This window comes from Lipophrys pholis (assembly GCF_963383615.2).
Source record: "Lipophrys pholis genome assembly, chromosome: 5".
NCBI classification, from domain to species: Eukaryota; Metazoa; Chordata; class Actinopteri; order Blenniiformes; family Blenniidae; genus Lipophrys; species Lipophrys pholis.
The window spans coordinates 16,408,184-16,434,681 of record NC_137628.1 but is presented as its reverse complement, the minus strand read 5'-3'; the positions used below and the strand labels follow the sequence as shown (position 1 = coordinate 16,434,681).

The 26,498-nt window shown below is 39.4% G+C and overlaps 1 protein-coding gene across 1 annotated transcript; it reads left to right on the top strand.

The window, feature by feature from the left end:
- Positions 1-185: 185 nt before the first annotated feature.
- On the top strand, positions 186-25,893 carry pik3r6 (phosphoinositide-3-kinase regulatory subunit 6). The gene is made up of 21 exons (XM_080464383.1): positions 186-281; positions 9,573-9,657; positions 9,834-9,938; positions 10,286-10,377; positions 11,693-11,761; positions 12,264-12,396; positions 12,674-12,743; positions 13,373-13,571; positions 14,830-14,977; positions 16,897-16,986; positions 17,805-18,048; positions 18,142-18,426; positions 19,408-19,507; positions 20,818-20,940; positions 22,286-22,393; positions 22,481-22,583; positions 22,677-22,738; positions 22,910-23,000; positions 23,133-23,194; positions 23,291-23,397; positions 24,052-25,893. Exons 2-21 carry the CDS (start codon positions 9,636-9,638, stop codon positions 24,206-24,208), a joined length of 2,370 nt encoding a protein of 789 aa, XP_080320509.1. The 5' UTR covers positions 186-281; positions 9,573-9,635; the 3' UTR covers positions 24,209-25,893.
- Positions 25,894-26,498: the final 605 nt, after the last annotated feature.

The following is a 26,498-nucleotide window of genomic DNA, read 5'->3' as shown; positions in this document are numbered from 1 at the left end:
CAAATCAATCTTAAATTACATTTGTCCAACTTCATAGTCAAAAACAAAAGGGTTAGTGTTAAACTTTTTTCTAACTGATATGATATGCAAAATACTTTATCTATCTATCTATCTATAAGAAAGTAAATGAGCGTTCTGATTGGCTGCAGTGCCGCGGTAGGCGTGGCTTATCTCAGCCTGACTTTACACACCCACGCACACACACACACACACACCCATACACACTCGGTGTAATAATGTGAGTCTGGTGAAAGGAGCGACATTCTACAGCTTAACTTCGGGTAAGTTTTCTCATATATGAAAGAAACACTTTTACAAAAACCCTTGCAGGTATGTTGTTGTTTAACACATATTTACTCATACTTTTATCTCTCGCGATGTAATTTCGTGTGAGTTATATGTGCCCTCCACGAACACGCGGTTCGTGGACGTTTGGCGTGAAATTGAGATGAGCGTCTTTTTTCTTGGTTTTCCATGCAATGCATGTCACAATCTGTGACGTGCAGAAAAGCCTTAATAAGTTAAGTATGGTCATAGAATAGTTTTTTTAAATTTTTATTATTATTATTAATATTATTCATTCATTGTGCGTGTGTCTGGAGGGGGTTTCCTTTTTATTTGTTTAATAAGCCTGGAATATCTTTCAGAAGTCATGTCCAATGACACGGGAAGACCCCGGGGGCGTTGGGTTTATTTTCCCTCTCCTGAGATAATAACAAAAGTTTGATAGCGGTGGCTGATCTGATTGAAGCCCCCAGTCTCTGTTGTGTCTGTTTGAGTCTGAGAGCACGACTGTATTTCCTCCGGCTTCCTTGTTTTAGGTCTTAGCTTCCTGGTACCACTTTGGGGTTGAGGGGATGCAGAATAGCTCCACTGTGGTGTGGTGTGTGTCTATTATAGTGGTGTGTGAGTGATCCTTCTAAACACAGCCTGTGTTTTTTTTTTGGAATGGGTAGTGAAGACGTCCAATATTAAAGAATTGAACATCTTCATTATCACACAAAAGCAACAAATCTTTTCCAATCTTTAAAATCAGAGGAGCATGTCAACTATGGGGCGAGGCTCCCCAGCCAGAGGAAACAGTGACATAGCCACATAAAATATTTGGCATGTTTTACACAGGGCAAGTAGACCAATGTCAAACTTAAAAGAGTTTTATACAGGCATTGTAAAACTACATTTAGTGACAGACTTTGTTTTTAATTTTAATTGCTTTACACGTTTGTCTCAACGGAACCCTCCCTTGAAATAAACCGCACCCCTGCATCCATACATCTTGGGCTTGGCTGACCGGAAATGAAGACAGGATACATCTTACACGGTACATTTGTGCATCACACACACACTATGGCCAATTTGAAATGACCATGTAGCATGTTTTTGGATTTCCAAGAAAAACCAACACACGCTCAGGGAGAACATGCCAGCCCCAGACAGAAAATGCTCCGGGACATTCTCGCTATGAGGCGAGTGTGCTAGTAATCACTACTCCGTAGTTTTGCCCAATAAATACATTCTCACTCATCATTCATCACTGTGTTGCCATAGCTTTGAACAGCTGAGTTTCTGTGATGACAGATTCCTGAAATACTAACTTTTACTGTAACTTTAAGGAACATCTCTAACTAAAGGGAACGTATAAACTCTTGGAATGATGCCTGGATTTGAGATTTTTATGGCTTCAGACCTGTCAAATGATTGGACACCCACAGTGAGGAAGTCTCCGGAGCCACTATGTTTACTAGTATATGGGCACAAACCCCTATTTTTCTGCTTTCCGGCTGTTTTTTTATTTTGTATTTCTTTTTTTTTATTTCCTGGATATCTTAAACACTCGGGAGGGTAATGCTTTTGAGAAGTATGCATACTGACTAGATACAAGTGATATAATGTAAGTTTGAGTGGAGCTGAGGGCACAGGGTACAAACACTTAAGTCGCTGCTGATTTCAAGATGAACAGATACCAAAAAGTAAAGTTATTTTCCAACTGTTCAATGTTTGAACACATATCATTTCTACACATCTGAATCCCTTAATTAAAAACATGAATCAGCAGCATTGTTGATAAAACAAACAAACAAACCCATTGTCAATCAGGAATCCATTAAAGATAAGTCACAGTCCTATAAAGCACATGATTGTTTATGTCACCTTATGTTTCTATTTAATGCAGTAAACTTACTTTTTCTAAAGTTGTTAACATACCCACAGCTTCTAGTTCATTGTGTTTCCTGCACATGGAGTGAACACGTTTAGGAAAATGAAAAACTATGTGGAAAATGTATGAAAATGTGTGAATAAAAGTCAAAGACAAACTAAAATGGGTGCAGATACTGCAAGATGTTAGCTCTCTGCCCAGGTGGATGGACTGGACATGCATCATTGTGGCGCCGCTCCAAATGAGGGTCCAACATCATGTGCTGTAAAAGTGACCTTTCCTTACAAAGATCTCTTATTATTATTCCACAAAATATCTACCACTGGAAGGCAGAACTTGGATATATTTTGGGAAGGAATACCCCAAAGGCACACAATTACTGAAATAATCTTTGTTGGGCCGATCAAGAAGCGATAATGGGAATGTCAGCCACATGAGGACAACAGTGTCATTGGGTCAGATGAAGTGCATTCTGGTTGTTTGTTTGCTTCTATGTTGGTACATTTTTTGGAAGGCTGACGTTCTTGAGGCGGTTTAGCAAAGGGGAGTCAGGTTGTGCAGGTTTTTGTTGGAAAATACTCGTACTCATACGTAAAGACCTTGCAGACTGCTGCCATGAAAACAAACCCTTTTGGAGTATTTTGTGTTTTAAGAGCAACAGCTCTGTCTCTTCTATGTCTACAATCGACTCTTCATCTCAGCTTCATCAGATGAGCAGATTAATTCAAATAATTTCATATTGTTGAGGCAAGATACCTTTTATAAATAGAATACACAAGAGAAAGTTTGACAGGAATGTAGCATTATTTAGAAGTGCACTTCGTATCGGCTTTAAAAAACAAACAAACAACAAAAGAAACGCAAAACGCTGAAACATTTAGTGAAATATTTAATTACTTGATAATGCTGACGTTATTGGGGTTATTGATATTGTTGTTGTTGGTTGTTTTTTTTTAGATATCTTGTGTCAGGTATCTCCATATCTCCAGGTATGTCCATAGATTAGAATAGAATAGATTAGAACAGAATATACCTGAGTAATCGCAGAGGGAAATTCCGTTGAAACTATGCAGAATGGGCGGTTTTAAAAATTCCCACTTTTCAGTTTTTAGAACACTTCCAACAGCGTGTCACGCAGTATTACAACAGTGAAAAACGCAGTATTACAACAGTGAAAAACACCGTCATCTCATTATTATGTGATTTGATGATCAGTTATAAAAGCTGATCATTCAAAAATCCATTTTTCTTATCACCTGCAAAGATAATCACATAAACATGTGGCAAATTGCATCAAAACGTTGGGGGGGGGTATTGGTGATGTGTTCTGGTTCTGCCATTATCATCCCACAAAACGTATGATTTCAAGAGAGAGAAAAAACCCCTAAACCAATACCTGAACTTGGTGAGACCTTACCAAAGTTATTACAAAACAGCCTCAATCCGCTGCAAAATCCAGACAGCCACAGACTTTCTCCGGCGTAAGACGCCGCCCTTCTGTTTGTCCTTTAAGAAATATAAAAATAAATGGAAACACTTCTTGGCACAGTCATGTGTCTGTGGGTTTCATGGCTCCATCGCAGCCAAGTTTGTGTGTGTAGATCTATTTGTGCTGCTGCTGCTCCTGTCTGTGTGACGCACTCGGCCTATCCTGTGCTCGTGGCAGTTGGATCACTTTACACCCGCTGACCTCAAATGAAAGTTTTACTGCTGTGACGCTGCGTCGCTCCCGCCGGGCGCACAATGGCTAATTACGGCCTGCTGCCGTGATCAACCAAAAAGTTGTCCCGTTTGTTTAAACATTTGAACATTTTCCTCGGCATGTCCAGAAATAGGGATTTTTCTTCCACATACGTCAGTTTGAAGTTGACATATTGCATCCTGTGTTTGTTTGTGCTTAATGGAGTCAGAGGTGAGGAGAAGTGAGTGGCTTCAACTTGGGGGGGGGGGGGGGGGGGTTGTATTGCATTTAAGTAATCTAAAAAAAAAACAAGCAGGTTCAAATCCATCTCATTGATTCTACGGACAGGTTCCAAAAACATTGGGGAAAAACCAAGTGACCCTAAAGCATTGTGGGATCTTAGCAGATTGCGGTCAAAGGAAGTAAACAGAATATATTTAATCCACAGGTTGTCTCAGAAACCATCAACAATTTAAAGCCAAAACTGCAGGGTATTGGCAACACTCAATATCTGATGCCATCTATTTTACAAAATCCATTTCTTGCCCATTAAACGTTTGAGTGAAAACGGCAACCATTCAGTCGTGGTATAGTGCTCTGGTTATCCACGATTCAGCTGTAGCCATATTGACAAGGCTGTCTTTGTTCACAGCTGTCTGTGGCCAACAAGAATGAATTTAGAAGTGTACCGTGCACATAAATTCAATTTACCAGGCCTACCAGCCAATGCAAAACTTTGCATTGGCTGGTAGGCCTTCGGTTAAGATTAATGAACATGTTGACTTTAAAGCATCTCAGACATTTGCTCATGTTTGATTGTGCACATGCAACCGTGTCCTCTTGCGTCTGCATCGTTGTTTTATGTGCAGAACCCTTTAGCTGCTGCGTGTTACCTAATCCAAACTGAATGCCACATCCTCAGCTGACCCTGAATAGACCACCTGACTCAGTTCTCACTACCACAAGCCCCACATTTGGCTCATGCCACACATACCCAAGCACATCATGGGCACACAGTTATGTTTTTATGCTTCTGAAATACATCATTTTCAGACAGACTGACTCTAAACTCAAGCTTCACTACCTGCCTGATCCAAAGCTTAGTTGTTTTAAATGTAATGATTTTATCTTATGAGGTCACAAACACAAACACACAGTTTTCCTTTAGATTCACTACTCCAATAATTCCCAAGATGTATCTTGTTTTTTGCAAACTTTTCCTGACACAGAAATTCCTTTTTTTGGGTGACACGTCCACCTATGTTGTTGCTCAGAATGGATAATCTCAGGTCAGCCCAGCTCCGGGTTTACCAATGCACATGCACAGACCCACACGCGCGCACCGTTGATGTGCAATAGGACTTCCTCATATTGTCCAGTATGTTGATACAGGCAGTAACTTTGATTTACACCCCCCATTGCTCAGACTGAATTAATAATTGTTTTATTTATTTGAGCTTGTATTTGTGCACATCATTTTTACAGCTTTTTATTGATCCAATTGATCCAATTAGTGAAAGGCGTCATTATACGAGCACAAACAGTAAAAATGTATAATTGAAGGTCTTCTTTTGGCGGGGGGCAGCACTTTGGAAGTTGTTTTGATTTTTATTATTTTTTGGGGGGGAAACAAAAAAATAGAAGAGTAAACACACTGTTTCCACAGTAACATTATTTAGTTATTTATATAATTTCCCCTTAACTTTACCTACAGATAAAATCTCTCTTTGGAGAGAGTCCTGAAACTACTTGAACTTTCTTATGATGGAAATAGATGAAATAGATTGCTGCTGCGGGGTATTCTGCTGGTGTTTTCTCATTGTTCCTCCTTATCCAGGCCTACATCCGAAAAGCTGTGAAGCTCATCTGTGTTACTACCCCACCACCCGCCCCCCTGTGTTGCTCCAGGTTGGGGATTTCCAATCAAGCAGACTCGTGTGCATACAAGCCCACCTCTGCGGCATCACCAAAACACCACCTCTCTCTCTTGCTTTATGAATGCACACATCGCTGTCAGGTCCTTCCTGTTTTCTGAGATGTCTGCAGTGTGCCTGAGGGGAAATGAGCACTCATGTTTTCTGTTTGGTCACATTGTTTGAGCTGACCACTGCACAGTGTGCCGATGGCTGCTTGTGCACAGCAGGTGGAGATCGATGTGTGCACAGCTGAAACTTTGATCAGGAACCGATTCACATCAACGGTAAACTGTAAGAGGGGAAGTGAGCTTCACTGGCTTGTCGGTTAGGGACTCTTAAAAGCATGTTGGTTTCTTTGCTCCTCATAGCCTCATTTGTGTGGTCATCTCCTGTATTTATTAACACAATATGTTAATTACTAAATATTGTCATACTGCGTGGTTTATATGTGGTTGAAGACAGTGATGATGCTTATTGGAATAAACCTTTTGTTTTATTTTCCATTTCTTATTTTGCTGCAATTAGCCAGGTCTATCTATCAAAATATGCTTGGTTCCTTTAAAAATTTGCAATCCTCATCACGCTCTGCGTCGGTCAGAATGCCTCAGACTCTTCCCTGCATCTTACTTAGTTTACTTTTAGCCTAGTTGCGGTCATTAAATATTGCTGTCCAAGCACAACATTCATGCACAACAAAACTGCAAGCAAAACATCCTGCAAGAAGTTTACAGTAACTTCCACAAGTACGTCCACAGTGTCTTCCCTCCACAGACTCTTCAACTTAGTTATTTAGAAATGCAGTAACATTTGCAGTTCTTCTCATTTTTTTTCCTCTCTCACAACTTCTCTCTACCCCCCCCCCCCCCCCCCTGCTTTCTGTTGTGTGTCCAAAAATAAAGCATCATCAGCCCACTCATTTTGACAGGAAGGAAATGCTGTGTATGTGTCAACTCCTGTGTTGCATTAATTGTTTTCGGTTTGACATGTTAAAACCCAACAACAACCACTCCTCTGCATCGAGTCCAAGTATGAGCATTGGGGCTTTTATGCATGCTGGATCCACTTGCCATGTTAATTCAGCGCATTAGCAAAATGCAAGTGCTGCTATGTAGAGGGAGGAAGGAAGCTGTATTTATAAACTATCATGTTTACTGGATTTGAATGAAGATGTAAACATAGAAATAAGTAGACTGAGAAGAAAAAATGGAAAACAGTGATAAAGAGAGTGACTATGCTCACGGCACCCGGAAACCTGTGGTGAAACATGCAGCGTTCAGCTGCTGAGGCAGCAGCGCTTACTTTTTTTTTTTTCTTTTTTGAAAGAGCTGCTTTTCTTCGAGGGATCAAGGCTAAATCCAAGGATAAATCCTTTCATTGTACATGCAGGGGGCTGTGGAATGACCTTCACTCTCACTCTGTGTGTGTGTGTGTGTGTGTGTGTGTGTGTGTGTGTGTGTGTGTGTGTGTGTGTGTGTCTGTGTCTGTGTCTGTGTGTTAGAGTGAGGAATAAGAAGAAATCATTCACAAAAAAAACCCCAACATGAATGAAAGCTGGTGAGAAAACCTGCAAGTCAAAAATCCATGAATAACTCAGTTATTTTACTACAAGAGCTGCACACTGGTTCGCCATCCTCCGTCTCACCACTCCCCCTTCAACACTGCTGCCAACACAAACGCTGTTTATTCCCTATTATTACTTCACACACACACACGCACATTCTGCAATGAGCCATCATCCTCACCTACCTGCGACTCACCGTCTCACACTTTCCATCTCACACACACGTAGCCTGCAGAGTGTGTGAATGTGACCGGCACGGAGGACTGTTTGCTCAGTGTTTTTGTGGACCGGGGTGAGTTTCTGGGATATTGTTCTTATTTCACACCTGTTGCATTTTGCACTATCTGTTGTTCGCGCTTGGTTCGTTTAATTGCCTCGTATGTGTTGTAACCTGTTTTACTGGTGGTTAAGAATTTATGTATCGACAAAGCCTTCAGTGGAAGTACATGTCAGAAAACTGTATCAATCATTTAGGTTTCTAGTGTTTGTTGTGGTTTTGCCTTCCTCTGATTTCATCTACACACTATGTTTTATCATGGAGAATCATAGAAATTAGGTGGTTTCAGAGATGATTCACAATCTTGTGTGGGACTTGTAAAGAAAGTAGACGGTCTTTTTGATAGAAAGATGATTTCATGTTGCTGGAGGTGGTGAGTGTGTGTTAGTTTACCGTCTTCAACTTCTCACTTACTGGTTCCAAACAACTGAGATCCCGGTGCTCTTGTGGGTTCCAAAAATGTAATATGCTGTACCCAACACAGATTGACATGTATTTTAGGGTTAATATGTGATCGTAGGGCCGGTTGGGTAAAATCAACCCTTTAGATTGACTGGATTTATGTGGATTTGAAGGCTTTAGAAGTGTCAGACATTATGCAGTGAGTGAGTACCTCTGTCATTTTTTTTTCAAAATAAATTCTGGCAGTTCTTTAACATTATTATGACCTAACCAGCTCACAATGCAAATGTGTGACACTCTTTTCAAGTCTTGCCGATACTATGGAAATCCTAGGAGCCACTAGAATGATTAGTATGTGGACACTAAGCTGTATGTCTCTTCTTAGTAGTTTTTGGATTTTTAGATATCGTAAACTATCTAGGAGTTAAGTTCATGAGAAATACTATTGCCAAAACTGTCAAAGGAGTCAAGTATTGGGTTCGTCTATGTTTAAGGTTGGACTATAAGGCAGAGGTTTGCGACTGCACAGGACTCTGCGGCCACTTGACAGCTTTTTCAAACATTTTTTGAATTTTTCTGACAACCTAAATTTTTACCCGACAGTAGAAACATTTTTAGAAGGATTCTTATCTCACAGCCCCATGTGACAACTGTGACATATAAGTGAGATAGTTCAATAGTTTGTCAACTCCAGCACCTGGTGCCTTTCACTGCAAGTGGTAAATGTTTCTACGTTTCTCAAGGCTCGCTCTGAGTAAATCCCAAAAAAAGAAACACATTGGAGAAAAAAACAATTCTTTCCTTCAACATGGAAAATAATCATTTTCCTTTTACTGCCAATTGTACAAGATTGAAAATTAATAGTTTCACTTGTTAAATATAGCAAAACTATATATATAACTTTATAAACAGTCTTAATGTCATTTTAAGTTAAATGTGGTTTGTGGCTCCAGACTCGCTTATTTGGTGAAAAGTGGGGAAAATAGCTTTTATACATAGGGATTGTAGACCTCTGGGATGGGTGGGTAAGTGTAGTGCACATGTGTTCGGGGTGGTCCTCACTTTGTCGGTCTATTTACAAGGTTCCAATAATGTGGCATTTACAAGGATATGTGCATTTGCTGGGTTGATCCAGGATTGCATTTATTTAGTCATTTCTCCAAATTTGCTAGTAACAGCTGCATAACAGTAAGTCCAAATTAAACAACTCCAAACATCATGCATGAAGACACACTCGTTACAATGAACAGATACAATGAGTTTTTTTGTCGTCTGAAGAAATGTTAACTCGACACTCACATTTCACAGACAAATACAACTACTGTATCATACAGACACGTACATATCATCGTCAGTTCCTATGCGAGCAGGGAAACTCGGCTTTAAAACAGCACATGTGTGTAACTTTAGACTGAACTGTGAACAAGCTGACGAGAAAAAAAGAAGAAGCAAACTACCAGTCAGCCACTATAATGCTGTCAGAGTGAGAGACTCTCAACCTACCTGAGGTTTAATCACCAAAACAACAAAACGTATACAGGCATCACTTCTTCTGCTTCTCTTCCTTCTAATTGCAGTTGATGGACCCACAATGTGTGTGAGACACGAGCAACAAGACCCACTGGGATAACTTGAGCAGTATGTACAGCATGAAGCCATCAGGTAAAATTCAGTGTTCAGGTGAAATAATTCCAATTTTTAATTTGCTTTCAGAGTCAGTAATATGCAACCGTATGACCAGTTTTGCTTCATTAAAAAAAAAAAAAAGCTTTGGATATTAATCGTTTCTGCATTAGTGAGCACAATATCAGACTGTCGTGTTTCAACTTTATTCCCAGACGGCTGCTCGCCCACTGTTCCGGAGTCAGAGCTGTACCGCTGCATCCAGGCTGTGCTGCCCAGAGAGACGGACCTGCAGCACGGCCCAGACACTTTCAATAAAGGTACAACTGTTTCCTTCAATATGGTGCAAAAGTACAAGATGGGGTGACGTTTTTGCCTCAATGTCCTTGCTCTTCACTCTGCTCAGATAATACAGGAAAGCTTATGAACTACATTGCCGTGCTTTTGGCAGCCGTGGGTCGACAAAGAAAATAATCCTGGGAAACGTTTTCACCTTGAATCAGAGTTTTGTGTTATTTCTTTCATTAACCACATTGCATCGAGTATTTGCCTCCATCAGCAGCATCGGGGATTCTTCAGTTGTTAGTCATCAGACATAATATGATAAAACAATAGCGTGTGTGACATGCTGTGAACAGTTTTCATCTGTTGGTGACTGTGTGTTCAGGAATGCTGAGATGGACGCTCCACAGGAAGGTTCTAAACAATCCTGTCAACAGCTTATCTCTGGTGTGGGTACTGATTAAGGAACTGGAAAAGGTACCGTTGATGCTTTTAAATTCCCAATTTCAGAACAATTCTGGAAAACAAAGTTGTGTTTTCAAATGAATGTAGACCAGCGGTGAATAGTACCACTTCTCACTTCTGAGTTTAAACCGCAATTATGATTCAGAGTAACACGACAGAGGAGTGATAGAAGTAACGGTCGCATCAACACGAATTGTGCAGAATTTGACAAATTTAAGGGTGATCACGTTACATCAGTCTCAGTCCTCAGAAAAGGAATGTTTTAAATAAAGTTTCCAGTGTTTTATATAATGCCCAGTCTGGGTCAACTGTTTTTCCTTTGAACAAAAAGTAAATACATTTATCTTAAAATAATAAAGAAATGAATAAATAAACACTTTGACTGAAAAACTATACTACAAGTTGAATTATAATCCTTGATGCTAATGATTAAACTGGTGTATCCAGACTGATGAACAACATAGTTATAACGTGTATGCACATGTGCATACATAGATCCACATATAACAACTTGAGAAAGAGTCGAGATTGTTTAACAATTAAGTAAAAAAAATTAACATTGACACAACTATCAAAGGATTTTTTTTACAGAAATATATGTAACTCGGTTCTATTCAGTTGTATTCGTATAACTCCCATAATAACACAGTCCTCTCGGTGCACTTTTTCCTGGGGAAAAACACAATTATTCCACGTGAGCTATGTTGAAAAGAAAAAACTCCCTTTTAACAGGAAGAAACCTGCAGAACCAGGCTCAGAGGTGTAAGGGTGACGTCTGGATATTTGGAGGGAAGCAAAAAAAAATGCTCAGTGCAGTAAAGGTCTTGCAGTAATCTAAACCTATTGCAGCTTTACTAGAAAATGGTCCAGGGTGGCCTAACTGGCCTGAACTGTAAGCTTTATTAAATAGGAAAGTTTGAAGCTGAAATGTAAAAGTAGAGACTGTGTCAGCCTCCTTAACCTAAACTGAAAGCTGCTTCCACATAAGAGAAGCCTGATGGCTGAAAGCGCTGCCTCCCATTCTGCTTTTAGTAGAGGCAACTTCCATTAAGTAGCACTCTGAGAAGGAAGTCTTCTGCTTTGGTAATATGGGACTAACAACTCTCTAAGATATGACGGAGCCTGGTTGTTAAGAGCTTAAAAAAGAGTTTAATATTGTATTCTCTCACAGGAAGGAGGTTGACCTCCTGGAGATTCTGAAACAGCTTTTCTTGCTTGTTAAAGTGAAAATATGTAGTCTGTTTGTATCCACAGTACCTAAAATGTGTGTATTTTTCCACGCTGAGATGCAGTGACGTGCTGACATAGTGTGGGCTTTTCTCTGCAGGCTCAGAGGTGGGACTCACGAAAATGCATCATCCCTTTACTCCATACGCTGATGTATGCGATCATTCAGGTACAATAAAAAAAACCCTCCTCAAACTTGTTTCTACTTTCACACATCATTTGATTGATGCGTTTATGAATGTTTGATCATTTCCACTGGATGTCACCAAATCGTGAAGTCCATTTTGAATGTTTGGTGTATGTATTTGTTGTATTTATTGAAATATATCTGGGTTGGCCTTATTAGACTTGCCCCAACCACAGTGTGAGATACCAATATACTACATTAGATTACAAAAAAAAATTGAAAAATCTTGTGTAAAGTGGAAGCATTGTTAAAAGACAGCTTTGTCTAACAAGGGGGGGATGTGTTTCAGTTACTGGACCAAACGTCAAGAAGGAAGTAGACATCGTGAATGATGCCTTGTTAGTTTTTCCTCATACCTTAGGAACTGTATTTATGCGCACCGATTAAGTGAATCAGCAGGAGTTTTCCTGGCAATTGTTTTCACGAGAGACGTTGCTTGAGTATTGAAGCTATGTGTGTGTGTGTGTGTTTTGTGATCTCGCAGACAGCCTATCTTCCAGACGAACTGTACAAGCGGGCTTATGATTTATGTAAGAGGCTGCTGACGTATCCTCATCCATACTGCAGCGTCGGCCTCAACTACACAAGGCATATGAAAACTGAGCGCGTAATTCCAGGTATTCCGCCGTCCCACCATCATTGACTGATTAAACTTAAATGAATGCTTCAGGCAATCTCAGGACTTGCTGATTCATAGCAGCTTTTCATATGAAACTCCTCCCGACGGATCAATGTTCAACTGAAATAAGCTTGAAAACACATGAGTAATAGCTGTGATATTTATTTATTGTGGTTCGGTTCTAACAATGGTGATAATAGATTTAAAAACAAAATAAAAAATTGTGTTTAGTGATGGAGTCGTATGCGATCTATAAATTGTAGTTTGTTCCACAGGTCTAATGTACCAGAGAATGGTCACTGCTGAGCAGAGGCTGAAAAATGTGCACTATCCATTTCAGGAGAGGTAAGCAATAAAGCTAAAAGCTTTTAATCACTGCTTGTATTTTAACTTTATTTATTTAGATCGTTTTTTATGTGTGTTTTATACTACATTTATTTTTATTTTTGCTACCTGTTTTTTTGATTTAGCTGAGATGCAGTACAGTTTTTTCTGTTTGAGCACACTGTGCAGGTCACATTCTTCATTATCTTGAGTTGACTTAATATGAATTACATGTATGTGTAGAGTGCTGCAAGTGTCATTTGGAACTATATGGAGGAAAAAAAACACACTTCATGTGCAGGTAATATGGGTTACAAAGATCGGCATAGCAATATGTAAAACATGAAACGTGACTTTGGTTAAGAGTGTTTTGTTGTTCCCACAGCCCAAAACTTTTCACATGTTCTGCTGCTTTATTTTCTACTGTATCAATCAGTTCATTTTATATTATCACAGCACTTTTCATACAAAAACAATGTAACACAAAGGGATTCACGGCAGACATGAAGTATAGTCCATCAGAAGACACTTGAGTTTATTCAGTCATAATAACTCTGATCGCTGCAAATGTCTTAAGAAATTGTAGTTGTAGTGGTGTTGGTAGTTCATACGGTGACTGTAAAGTTTGGTCCTTGTTTTGTGGTTTTCAGGGTTTTTATTTTGGCTGATCCAGAGGTCTTCTCCGGCTCTTTGACTAATGTCCTATTGGGGGATTTTGAGGCATCTACTTCAGCTTCAGGTGGATTTCTTAGTCCTGTAGATCACATGCGTTATGTGGTCCAACACTCCATGCAGGCCGCTTTAGGAGCAGAGCTCTGCAATGGAGTCAAACTGTCCGGGGCCCTGAAGGTCAGTAAAATAATGAATTTCTGTCTATTTATGCTCATGAGCTTCTTTTGCTTAGCAGCTTTTCAAGTATCTTTCTTTTTTCTGTTTGTTTTCTGAGCCTTGTTTACTGTAAATATAACTTGATAAAACTTCAAATTAGCTGGGATAGAAAGGTATAGCTTTTGCAGGATTTCCAGAATGTATAGCCATAATTAAAATGGATGACTTCTGCTTCACATTTCTCGTATTAAAATACACACCATTGTGTTTTTTCCTATTGAAATCAGATTTGATCAGCACTGTGCCCATGAAATGATAACAATATGTCCATTGTCAAATTCACTCGGTGCATCCAAAAAAGTCATATTTACGGAAGTTTTTCTTAAATGACACATTATATTGTGGGACGGAAAGGAGGGATGTGTAACATTTTTAAGGCTTAAGAGAGAATCATTTTTGGAATTTTAATGGCATTTTTAAGATGTAAATATTTAATTTTGGACAAGAGTTCATCAAATATACATCATATGCACGTCACATAAAATATACATGGAAACATGTTATAAGAGGTATAAACTTATTAAATCCAACACTTCACCCTATACCCTTAAGTTATTATGGGGGATCAACTTTCATTTAATCATAAATATTTTTGATTTCACTTTTTCAGTTGATTTCTATACTTTTTTTTTTTTTTATGATTTAAGTGAGTTTGATATATTTCCCATCTTAATAGCAGAGGCCCATTGTTGCTTCTCAGGGGGTTGTGCAAAGCCGTTATGGTGACTTCATATATTACACTCTGTTGCGATCAGGTTTTTTGATTAATTAAACTAAAGGGAGTTTTAGTTATTTATCCACAATGTCAAAAAAGAATGTGTTTAATATGCACTCATGTTTAACCACATGCATGAATATTATTTTAACGGATTTTGAATTGATTAAATATGGATATCAAAGTGACTCATGCAGATAATTCCATTATCTGGTTAGTATTGATCACTGCAAGTTTTTCTATGTTTGTGCCTGGCTTTGTTTAACGTGTGATGTGGAACATCCTGAATGAAAGTGTGCTGTTTCTGAGCTGAATGGAGGACGGTGGAAATGCTTCCTGGCACCATTCCTGACATAACACCTCAGCAGGACACACAACAGCCGACACACACACATTTTATGACCCCTCACCCCCTTTGCTATGAATACATGGCCTGTATATGTTTATCTTCCTGTCAGTATGTGTGTCTAAGCAAGTGTGTGTGTGTGTGTTGTTTTGTGGCAGGACATGGGTCAAGACATTGAGCCGTATTTTCTGGCAGTAATGGCGACTCTAGAGCAAAGTGTTGAAGAAGGCCGTAAAGGAGACGGGGCAGCACTGAGGAGCCATCTTCAGCAGCTGTACAGCAAGATTGTGACAGACTCGGACTCAGGTTGGTGCTTTCTGGAAAGGAAACGTAAAGCAAGGCAAGGCCGAGTTTCTATGGTCTTGCTCCTAAATCCACTTGTTGGTTTAAACAGATACCAGTGATGGAGAGTTTTAATGTATCTGTAATATTTGGAGTAGAGGCGTTTCCCATATTGCCTCATGAAGACACACAAATCGTGCAATGGCCCTTCTTACATCATGACCATAATACATTCCTCACAGATATTCCAAACAAAGTCATTCAGTGACTTCAACTATTGAGAATGCAGTGAGATGGGTCATCACACAAACGGAGCCCACTCCTTTTCTTATTCAGTGACGCTGGCTCTCGGTCACACAGAGCATACTCTTCAGAGCTTCTGGTGGACCTTATCCTTTTCAATCTCCTAAATTATTAAAATGATACAGTCCCTCTCACCCTGCTCCAAATTATTAGCACTCGCCCTTCGCACATCGTTCTACTTCAGCCCTGTGTGTACCAGAGCCTCTCTCACTCGGCACTCAAAGCCATGCACCATCTTTCATCCTGTAAAAGTGAAGTGGACTCAATATTTCAAATCAAAGTTACAATAAATGTGTTTTCAAATTTGTTGATATCATATTCATCTCAGATCATCTGCTATTGATATTTACTTGCTTTTCATCGACGTTCTCAATGCTTTTTTTCATTATTTGCATATATTTGCTTATTTATCATGTCATATGATGATTGTTATACCCGTGTCATCACATATGGTGTGTTTATCTAATATTGTGCAGCAGTGACGGTGACTTGTCTATTTGCCAGATAAATTGAATCATTAGGAAAGAAAGTGCGCAGCCAAGGAAACGACAGGTTTCAGCCAAGTTTACTGGGTTTAAAAACACTGTGGCACAAAGTTCATTTACCTTTGATTTTACTACTTGGTACTGAAAACTAACTGCAAAATTGTTCTTATTTAGAGGTATTATACTGTTTTGTTTCCATTGCTCCTGCACTATTAGGATCCAGCTGGGCTGTTTGTGGCCCCTGAAGTCGAATGAGTTTAACAGCCCTGATCTGAATAGATGATAAAGAATATTATCTTATTAAAAAGCTTAATTTGGCCTTTTCTCTTTAATTCAATTCAATTCAATTCAACTTCATTTATATAGCACCAAATACAACACAGTCATTTCTAGGTGCTTTTAACAGAGAAAAACCCAACGAACCCACATGAGCAAGGAGATTTATTTGCGACTGTGGAAAGGAAAAACTCCCTAAAACAGGAAGAAACTTTTGCAGAAACCAGACTCAGAGGTGGCGGCTTTCTGCAGTATTCCACCACACATTGTTGGTTATGGGCATGTTTTGATTGATTTTTTTGGAATGAATTGAATCTACTTAAACATGCAAACAAGCTACACAAACTTGCCATAGTATTTGCATGTTCACTAAAGCCCTGGTTTACACATTCAAAGGAGCGGGTAGATGTATAAACTCATTTTTTCCCTACATCTACATTACATAAGCTATACAGTCAATATATTATAGTGTACACATTAGATATATCCACTGCATATAACTATAGTTTCCAAATATATCTATTTCCATACATATATAGTTCGTATGTTCACTGCAGGGTTGACACACGGCCAGCTGCTGGGACCAAACAAAGGACACTCTCTCTAACAGTTTCCTCCATCACCAAATCTGTCTAGTCAGATGTCTGACTTATTAATTTTTTCCCAGATATCTATTTTCATGACATCCACTCTTTCCTCCACTATTATCATTCCGACCCCTCTGATGAACCTGCTCTATTTTCATCCCAGCTGGAGGACTGAAGGATGGACATATGGAGGAAGTTGTGGAGGTGGGAGCTGCTTTGTTTTGATAGTTGTTGTGACAGTCTTTTCTTTTTTTTTTTGTCTCTTCCTCTCTGTCTTCCTTCATGTGTAAAGCTGAGCCATTGCCCGGCGGACCGCTCAGTGACTGCCCTCTGCCTAACCCTGAGATGAGCTTCCACCTGTGGACGGAGGATCTGGATATTTGTGAGTGGCTCTGGACACAGTGGACATTGTTATAAAGTGTTGGTCAGGTTACTTGGATAATAATAATAATGCTCGCTTCTTTACAACTTTTAACATTTCCTTTAGGTAGTTAGCTTTCTTAACAAGTGATTAGAAATGAAAAAAAAATAAAAAATTAATTAAAAATCTTTTCAACGACTTATGGATTTCCCGGAGTAGTAGAAATGACTCATTGACCTGTATATATTGACATTGTCATCTTCATGTGCTTGATAAAACATCAAACAGATACTAGCAGTGCTTTTCATGAAACATTTGAATGAAGACTTCATCCTCCTGTCTTGCAATATACGTATTGTCGGCTGCATGAAAGCACGCGCTGTATTTTAAATCAAGCGCCGTGACTAGTCCTGTGTACTGTACCTATGCAATAACTGGCATTAATGCTAATGAATCATAAGACAGGCACTGACCAGATGTGCTCGCTCCATCACAGCGGGAGGATGAATAGATTCCTCAGAAGCAGGAACCACTAAGAGCTTCTTCCCTTCTCCACACGAGCTACTGAGAGCACATGCATGCCCTTGTGCTGGGGAAGAGAGGACGTTACCCTCAGGTCCATAAGATTACAAATGTCCGACAACTACTGTTGTAACGATGGATGAGGCAAACGCGTGTCAGTTCTGAGAACGGATGAAACGTGGGAACTGTTCCTGCCTAAAGTCAGACGCAGCAGTCTGCAACACATAATGGAAGTGTTGTGCAGCCATGTGTGAGGGCTCCCCTCTGAATCACACGTCTGTGCTGTTTTTTTTTTTTTTTTTTAAATATGTTCACAGGGCGAGAGTTGGCCAAGTGGCTTCGATCCAGTTCGACTTCTGAGCAGTTCCCTCTGATCCAGGAGCAGGAGGACTTTGACCTGGGGGAATCGCCCAGCGACCTCATGCTGTCGGACGTCACTCGCTTCTCAGTAATGTCCACAGACAGTGGTATCGAACGGGACCTACCCACCAGTACTGATCCTTCCCCGTCGTCCTCTCTGGACTCTGCCAGCATGTGTGCATCGTGGGAACAATGCAAAACGTAAATCTAATGCATGCTATGTTGTATAATAATCACAGATGTTGCCACTGCATCTCTTTAGTTCTTTCGTACTTATAAGTTCTCTTCTTTCAGTGAAAACGAGTCAGCAAGGCTGTCGCGCCGAGGAGGCATCAAGATGAAACCGTCCGTAAAGGACAGCATGGTGCTCATGCAGGACACTTTGGAGGACCATACAAACCTCGCGGGAGGAGGCGGCGGGAGAGGGGGGAAGAGAGGGACCACTCTGCAGAGGCGGGCAGGAAGCAGCGCCATGCAGAACCCCTTCCAAAAGCAGCAGAGAAACTTTACTGCCAGGATAGTCGCGATGGGGGACGACAGAGTACTGGGCCGACTGGCCAAGGCCTTTTACTTCTTCAGGTCAGAGACTGAACAAATCTCATATATATATATATATATATATATATATATATATATATATATATATATATATATGTGTGTGTGTGTGGACATGTGGAAGTTTTGATTTATATTACTTCATTACTGTTAACCTGGAAACAATTGAACAGTTGCTGTTGGAAAATATCTATTCAATCGAGATTCACTGTATGAATTATTGTACGGGTGATTTATCATCGATTCAACTGGAAACAATATGTTTGCTTAAATTCTTAGCGTTAGAGCTTACATCCAACCTCTCATACCGCTTTGTGACACACTGGAAAGGCCGCATCATACACTTTTTTGATTCCGTCATATATAAGTGACATGCTTACAAATAGATTGTCAGGATTGACATGAGCATAAGTGCACTGTTGGTCTAGTGGTTAGGAATCATACCTGCATGAAATAGAATAGAATAGAATATTAATCTCTGGGGGAAATTACTGAAATTATCATGTAATTTCCTGAAAGAAACTAATTGTATGATCCTCTTTTTCACTTGCACGCATGCATTTGATGGGAGCCACATGTGCAAGTGAGGCAGGACCTGCTAATATAAACTCTTACATTTAACTTCAATTTCCTTTGATATTATTTTTTAGATCAGGTACAAAGACGGTTGCACAGTTCGGTTCCTTCAGAGCAGAACTCTCATTCGGTACAGTTGAACAATCTGATGTGACGTTATCATAAGAGAGATGATACGATTTGCTTTTGTAAATGAACGGCTTTCAGTTGAGTGCAAGTACAAAGACCACCTACAACACGTAGTATGTTATTAGACGTTTTTACGATGGTCTGAGGTGAAACTGAAGAATTTCGACAGAGCTGATAACGTGGTCAGCAAGTGGTGCCAAATGCAACACGAGCTCAATGGCATTATCATCTTTCTGGTTTCAAACTGTTCAGCCGCACCACTCTTTAAAGCCTCTTTCGATTTCTTGGTGGTTCTTTTAGGAAAAGGGAAGCGCGGAGGCTTTTTCTCACAACGAAAGTCAACCTCCAGTTTTACTACATCCCTGTTTGCAGTTCTCCAACTCCCGTCTCACCTGTGAAGGTGAGCCAACTTCCTCTTGTCGGGACACAATGTGTGGTTCACATGTGAAAGTCAACACCACTGACAAAGACAATGGGGCAAAGGATGTCATCATATAAAAAAAAAAACAATTATGAAATTATCACTGTGTATTATGTTAAATTCCCAAAAGATTTAGATGAGAAAAACATGAGGTATATTATAAACCTGTTTCATTAAAAAGAAATATTGGTTATTTTGCAATTGTGACGGCAGCAATACTTCTCAAAACAGTTTATGTGGGTCTATAATGGTGAGGATAGACTCTCATTTCCATTTATTGCATCGATTATGTAACCATAAATGTCTGTGAAGTGAAAAGACCATATGCTGATGTTTTAGGGAGAGGATTGGTATTCAGATTTTAGCTTTAATATAATCATTTAATGATCCGAGCTGCGCTTTTGTTTCGTAATGTCCAAACCAGCGAATCTCAAAAAATTTGATTAGCATTAAAAAGTAAATTGTTTTGTCACGTGAGTTTTGGAATTACTTCTTCTTTTTCATTGGAAAAAAAAAAAGTGATCTCATTCAAATAATTTGAGATACTTAAGTGTTCATTTTAAGTTAATAAATTGAAATCTATAATTACAAATGATAAAACCAAAAAGGGTTGAAATATGATGGGTTCATATTTAAGAAATTTAAAATATGTGATGTTTTACTTTTTGAATTCAATTGTGAGGGGAAACATTTTTTTATTGTATTCAAATTTTTTAGAAGAATGCCACTATATTTATCATTAGTAGAAGGTCTAGACTCTTTAACTTTGAAGTCAGGAATTTGTGTGCAAGTGATCTTGCGTTGACTTGCTGAAACAAAGAACACTTTTCCTGCAATAGATGGGATCAAATGTTCTAAAATCTCTAAATACTACTTGGATTGAATGAGCTTTTCCTGATGTGTAACCCTTTCACTGTGTAGTATCTAATATCACCACAAACCGCAAGAAATACATGTTTCTGATCACAAGCCTCTTTACTCTCCTTTTACCTTCTGTTGCCTGGCCCAAGTTTTTCTTACATGTTCCCATCTAACTTAAAAAGGGACTAATATTTGTGTAATGTGGTCAGATTAATTAGTTGCAGGGTCTAATATATTTGGCAATATTCTATTTTGAACGAAATGTGAAAAGGAAATGATTTTTCTGTTGTATATTGCAGTGACAACTCAATAGGCATGACACTGAAAAACCGATGGCGTTCAGTAAAGTTATGTTGCTCCCTTTGCTGCTGTTGGTTTTCAATATTTGAGATGCAATTTCATTTTGCTTTCATGTTCCTTGTTTGTAGGAAAACCTCAACGTCGCTAAGAGAGACCCCTCCGCTCTTGGCTCCTACCTGAGCAGCGTGGACCCCTGGTACAACTGTAACATCAAGAGCTTGGGCACCATGATTCCCAAACTGGCTCAGATGGTACGACAATTCAGTAACCCAGAAGTGAAATATCCTAAAGGAGACTTGTATGTATTTGACTGTTTAAGTTTTTCGTGAATGAAGATACCACCTTCCCGTGGGCTCACCACCTGCAGGAAGGTTCCTAATCAGGTGCAATGTGATCTGGGTGACAGTGCTCAGACAGTGCTCAGACTGTCACCCCCGCGACCCGCAAACGGATAAGCGGAAGAAAATGGATGGGTGGAAGATACTTAGGTCCATGCGAACTGTCCGAAAGACTCCCTTTCAGAGTGAAACCCTCTAGTCAATGTGACATCTGATCTTTACATATGCTACCACAAAGCAAATTGCATAACATCTTAGTGCACTGAAAAGAATTGTATTGAGGTCGCTGAAACCACAAGTGAAGTTACATGAATCTTCAATCTGCTCTGCTGAGGTATAGGTTCACCCTGATGCATATCCTGTGGTGTAAATAAACGACATGTTCAGGATTTCTTTTTGGTTTTTTTGTATGGGAAGGAGCAGTTTTATAGTTACACCCTGAAAAAAATACTTATGACACTGACCTATTCATTGCCTAATTTCTTCATACGTACAGTACCTGGATTGTGTGTGATTTGGTATTTGAAGCTGTTATTTGCGTTAACGTTTACACTTTTTTATCACACATAAAGCAACCTGTGTTTAAAAAGTGTCTGTTACCGGTCGAATGACCCCTAAACCAGCAAGGACCGTTATATTATCAGCAGGGCTGCAATTTTAATTACTATTGTGGATTTTATTTGGAAGTTATTACATTCTTGTTATTTATTCCTAAGGATTTTTAATGTTCCCTACATTACAATGATTCAGAGTTACAACGAAAGATCAAGGAGTTATTTGACACGGAAGCTGCAAAAATGTCTAAATATAGGAGCAATCAAGTTACATCAATATTTCTTGAATTCCAAGACTTCCTGTTGTTTCCAAAAAAAGTTTTAGATTTATTTGCTTTATTTAATAGCCCCCCGGGTTAACATCTGTTTGTTTAGAAAATGATGTAGCTTCTGACTCAAAGCTATTATACAAGTTGAAACACGATCTGTGGCTCTTCATTAAGCTTTCCAATCCACACTGACAAATGGGATTACATAACAAGGATAAAAGGATAAAATCTAATTACCTTCATACTTTTGTACTCGAGTTCTTTGTCAAAGTTGTAGTTTCTTATTTGAACTTTAGCAAAGAATATCAGATGATGGATTTGACTTTTATGTAACCGTCTGCACTGTTGATACCATCAAAATGTAACCAAAAGACGTCTTTGTCCAGATCGTGAAGATAGGAAGGTTAATTTGACATAACTTTCTGTCTTCTGTAGCAAGAGGCGAACCCCGGCAGGCCCAAGGAGCCCTTCATCTCCGATGTCATTTCCTACTACATTCGTAGTGGTCAGCAGCCGGTCTACTTCACCATTTATTTTGTAAAGGTAGGGCCCATATGTGTTACATGCACGTCGTTGTGTCTCTCACGAAGGTTTGTCCTCGCTGATAAAAGTTGTCCATTCGTACATTAGATCACATTCACTCACCTGACAAAGGAACCCGTGGAAGATGTGTTCCTCACCCATCTGGAAATGGACTTTCCAGAGTTCAGGCAGATCTCCGCATTAGTTAAAGGTAAATGGATATTCTACTGTCGACCTGTGTCCGTACTCTTTCTGGATCTGTGATCAAAAAAGTTCAACAGTGTCTATGTAACTGTTTAATTAGATAAACAGAAGAGGAGTTCAGGGGAGGTCTGTGGGGCCGTTGTGTCAGTGAATTACAAGAAGGTGAGTCACTTCTTTTTCTTCTTTTTTTTAAAGATTCATTATTTCCTTATGTGGTTTCTAACACATGTCTTATTATTCATGTTACCATGTGGGACACTAAGAATTGTTCATATTCAGTCTATTTACATTGCGTCTGTGTGTGCCTATGTGCCCGTGCTTGTGTGTTCTTAGGTGACATTAAGTGATCGAGACACGGACAAAGGACTTTCAGTCAGAACGACGGGCATTCAGATCGATGCCATTCCCTCCAGTGAAGCAGAAGGTTCAGTATCATGTCAAACAGACTCAGTTTTTCATGCTTCCATCCAAACATTATCGTATTTAGTTTTTAATTCTATTGATTTATTCTGTTTTAGTCTCGTGCTCTTATTATTTCCTGTCTTTTATGTCATAGATCTGAACTGTTTGACCTTGATGTTTAATGAAACTCCTGCAAAAACTAAAAACAGTGCTGTGGTGAGTCAAGACCTTGCCAATTCTTTCTTCTCCAAATTGTGTCAATTATTTCTACAACAGAAATTCTTTTAACTCTTCTACATTTGGATTTCACAGGAGTCAAAGATTCGAACCACAAACGTTAAGATTCGCAGTCTAGAGACTCGAGCGTTCACTGTAACTCTGGACAAAGACAGTCACAGGATCTACAGAGGCGTGCAGAGGTAAAAATCGTCAATCCTCCCATTTTTTTTTTTTTAAGTCCTGTGAATGTTCTGTATTTGATTAGTTAGAAAAGTGACTTTTGATGCAGTGAAGTTGTGCAAATCACAGAGAGCCCTCTATTAAAACCCTCTGACAACCAGCCAGGATGAGCGTTATGCGTCATTGTATAGTCAGAATAGAAAATAAAAGTCTCAATTGGGCCACAGAAGACCGAATAAAATAAAATCTGCCAATCCATTGGGCTTTGATCTTTTCAGGATGTACTTTTTGAGTTTGAATGTCATAACTTAGCTTGGGGCAACGGCAAAGACAGAAAGAACAAACAAACAAACCCCCAAAACTTTAAAAGTGTATTTAAACTGACTTAAAAAAAATAAAACACAAGCCAAATAACTAGAGTCTGTGTTACTAGGGAGAAAAGATGAATGAGGGGATGATGCATGTGAGATCCAAACCAAGCCAATGCATGTGCCAGTGTTTTCATGCTGAGGGCTTTTATTTCCTCACTCGAGCATGTGGCACAGCTGAGTTTACAAAAACTAACAAATCATACTCAGGCTGTGGGAAATGGAGTGCTTTAACCAGGGGTCGTCGCAGATCCAAGTTTATTGTAATCCAGAGTAAGCTCTACATCGAATATGTTTATGTTGCAGCATCGATATCTGCCCCTGCGAGGATCCTGGATACTGCGTCCAGAAAACCATGAGGTCCAAACTAAACCTGGGCGAGGACAAAGACGCTGGGCTGAGCAAATACATGAGCAAAGGACTGCCGCTGCCAATCAATACATTCACTGGCATCATCAACTGATGTGTGGAGATGACGGCTCAGAATGAAATTGAGACACTGCTTTGATCGCAGGCACAGTTATTGTCTCTTTCAAGCAGAAGTGAACATGATCTGATGAATGGAATCATGTTTGAGTCATAGCAACCCACTGAGCAACAGAGGTGCAGACGTCAGACGTTAAAGACGTCCTCTCGACCACTTTGCTCAGTGGGAAGCTGCTCCTGAAACCAAAAACCTTCACTTCTGCTTGTCGGCATTGAAAGGCACGGATGGAAAAAGATTTTAGCACACAATCAAGCCCATCAAGACACGCGACGTGGTTATCAAGTCGTGCTGCCGATGGAACAACCATTCGGCTGCTTTTACTGTAAGAGGAACAAAGTGTTGCCTCACTGCAGGTTACGATTGAACCTCAACAGTGTTTCGCTCTGCAGGACTGAACCGATGAGCATAGTTTAGGACAAACGGTTGGTATGGGCAATGTGGCTTAATGCTACAGGGGAATATTGGTTCTAACACCGGACAAACTGGCACCGAAAATGAAGTACCCACCTCCATGCATTGAAAAGAATTGGGCAAAAAAAGGACATCGTCAAAGCAGCAGGTCTGTTTTTTACTCTGCTTCATAGATGCACTACATTTTACTGCCTCCATTACACACACACACGCACACTTGCACACAAACTTTGCCCTGTCTGCTATTTACATTTACATCGTGAAGCGACTGGTACTGTGACAGCTGGCGTTTGCTCTTGTGTTAGTCCTTGCTCAATTATTAAAAGAGACTATTCTCCTTCCACAAGAGCCATTATGAAGGTGCAAAATAACTGACACTGGCTTTAAGTTTTGGTTATAGACTGTACATGTGCTTGAAGGACACTATAGTATGTAAAAGCTAGAACTGTATGTACTTTTGTAAAGTTTGGTTTATTAATGAACGGAGTTGTAGGAAAACAAGCTTTGGGATTATTCGACTTCTGACTGACTGGGTTTAAATGCATCCAATTCTGTGTTGCATCCTTGACAATGTAAACGGTTAAATCTGGGGATGCTGAAAAATAGCACATTTGATAGTTAATGTCTCAAATGCATCAGTCTTTAGGTGTGAAAATCACCTCTGATCCCCATCCATTTACCGCGGTGCTTTAGTCTGTCAAAGTGGGATGGATTGTGGGGTATTTTTTGCACTAAACCTGCAGGGTTTTATTCCATTTCTCTGCAGGAATGACACGGCTGTGTGGGAAGCATGTGATGGGACTTATGACTAAATGTGTAAATACTGTACATCTCTAATTATTTAAACATTGTCCTGACTGATGTCAAACAACGGTGAACTTACAAAGGGTTTTTCAATAAGTGAAACGACTAACGGAACAAACGTTTTTTTTTTTTTTATATATTTTTCAGTTTGCATTTAGGTTCATTTCCAGTATATCACACAACAAAGGAGGGCCTATTATGATGCAACCCTGCAGGTTTGACATGAGACGGTAAAGGTCTCTGCCTCGGGAACTGAAAGGGATGTGACTGATTGCGTGGCAAACACAAGTATTGGACTGTGTGTGTCTGTGTCTGCTGGCCTGGGAGGGTGAAATCATGAGTTTTAAATTCATGATATATTTTGCACATTATTTTCTTCTGACTTGTATGAACAACTCCATTGTAAATGTGATTGTGTAAATAAATTGATTTTGTTTATGTAACTGAAATTCTGTTTTTATTTTGAATGTGACCAAAATCAGCTTGAATCCAAGCATCACAGAGATTATGGTTTTCTCATCAACTTATATTTATCATATCATTAGTCTTTTTAATATTGATATGCAATAAGAAGGAAACTGTTGTGTTCTAATGTTTTACGATGTATTAAGATTTTGGTTACAAAATATAAAATTACCAATGTAAAGCTTCATATTATAATATGATACTGATCTGTTTAAACATTTTATTCATGCAAAGTTGACCCTTTTTCAACCTTTTGTTAAAATCATGAAATAACCCAAAAATTCTAACTGTGAAATTGGAGACTTATGATTTCTGTGAGGGGGAAACATCGTTCTTCTATACCAGGATATCCACAATCGTGGGATGGTGGAGTCAAACACACAAGAAAGAATTGTTACAGATTAGTATAAACAGTGTTGTATTGCTTTAATTTTTTTTTTCTTTTTCAAGAATAATGTCTGCACTCTCACCTTGTAATTCCATTTTAAGTCTGACATTGGAAGGGCTTTTCTGTTTGGTGTGCCAGGCCACAGCAAGTCATCTTGTAACGTGTAAATAAGGTTAACCATACATCGGATGGGAAAAA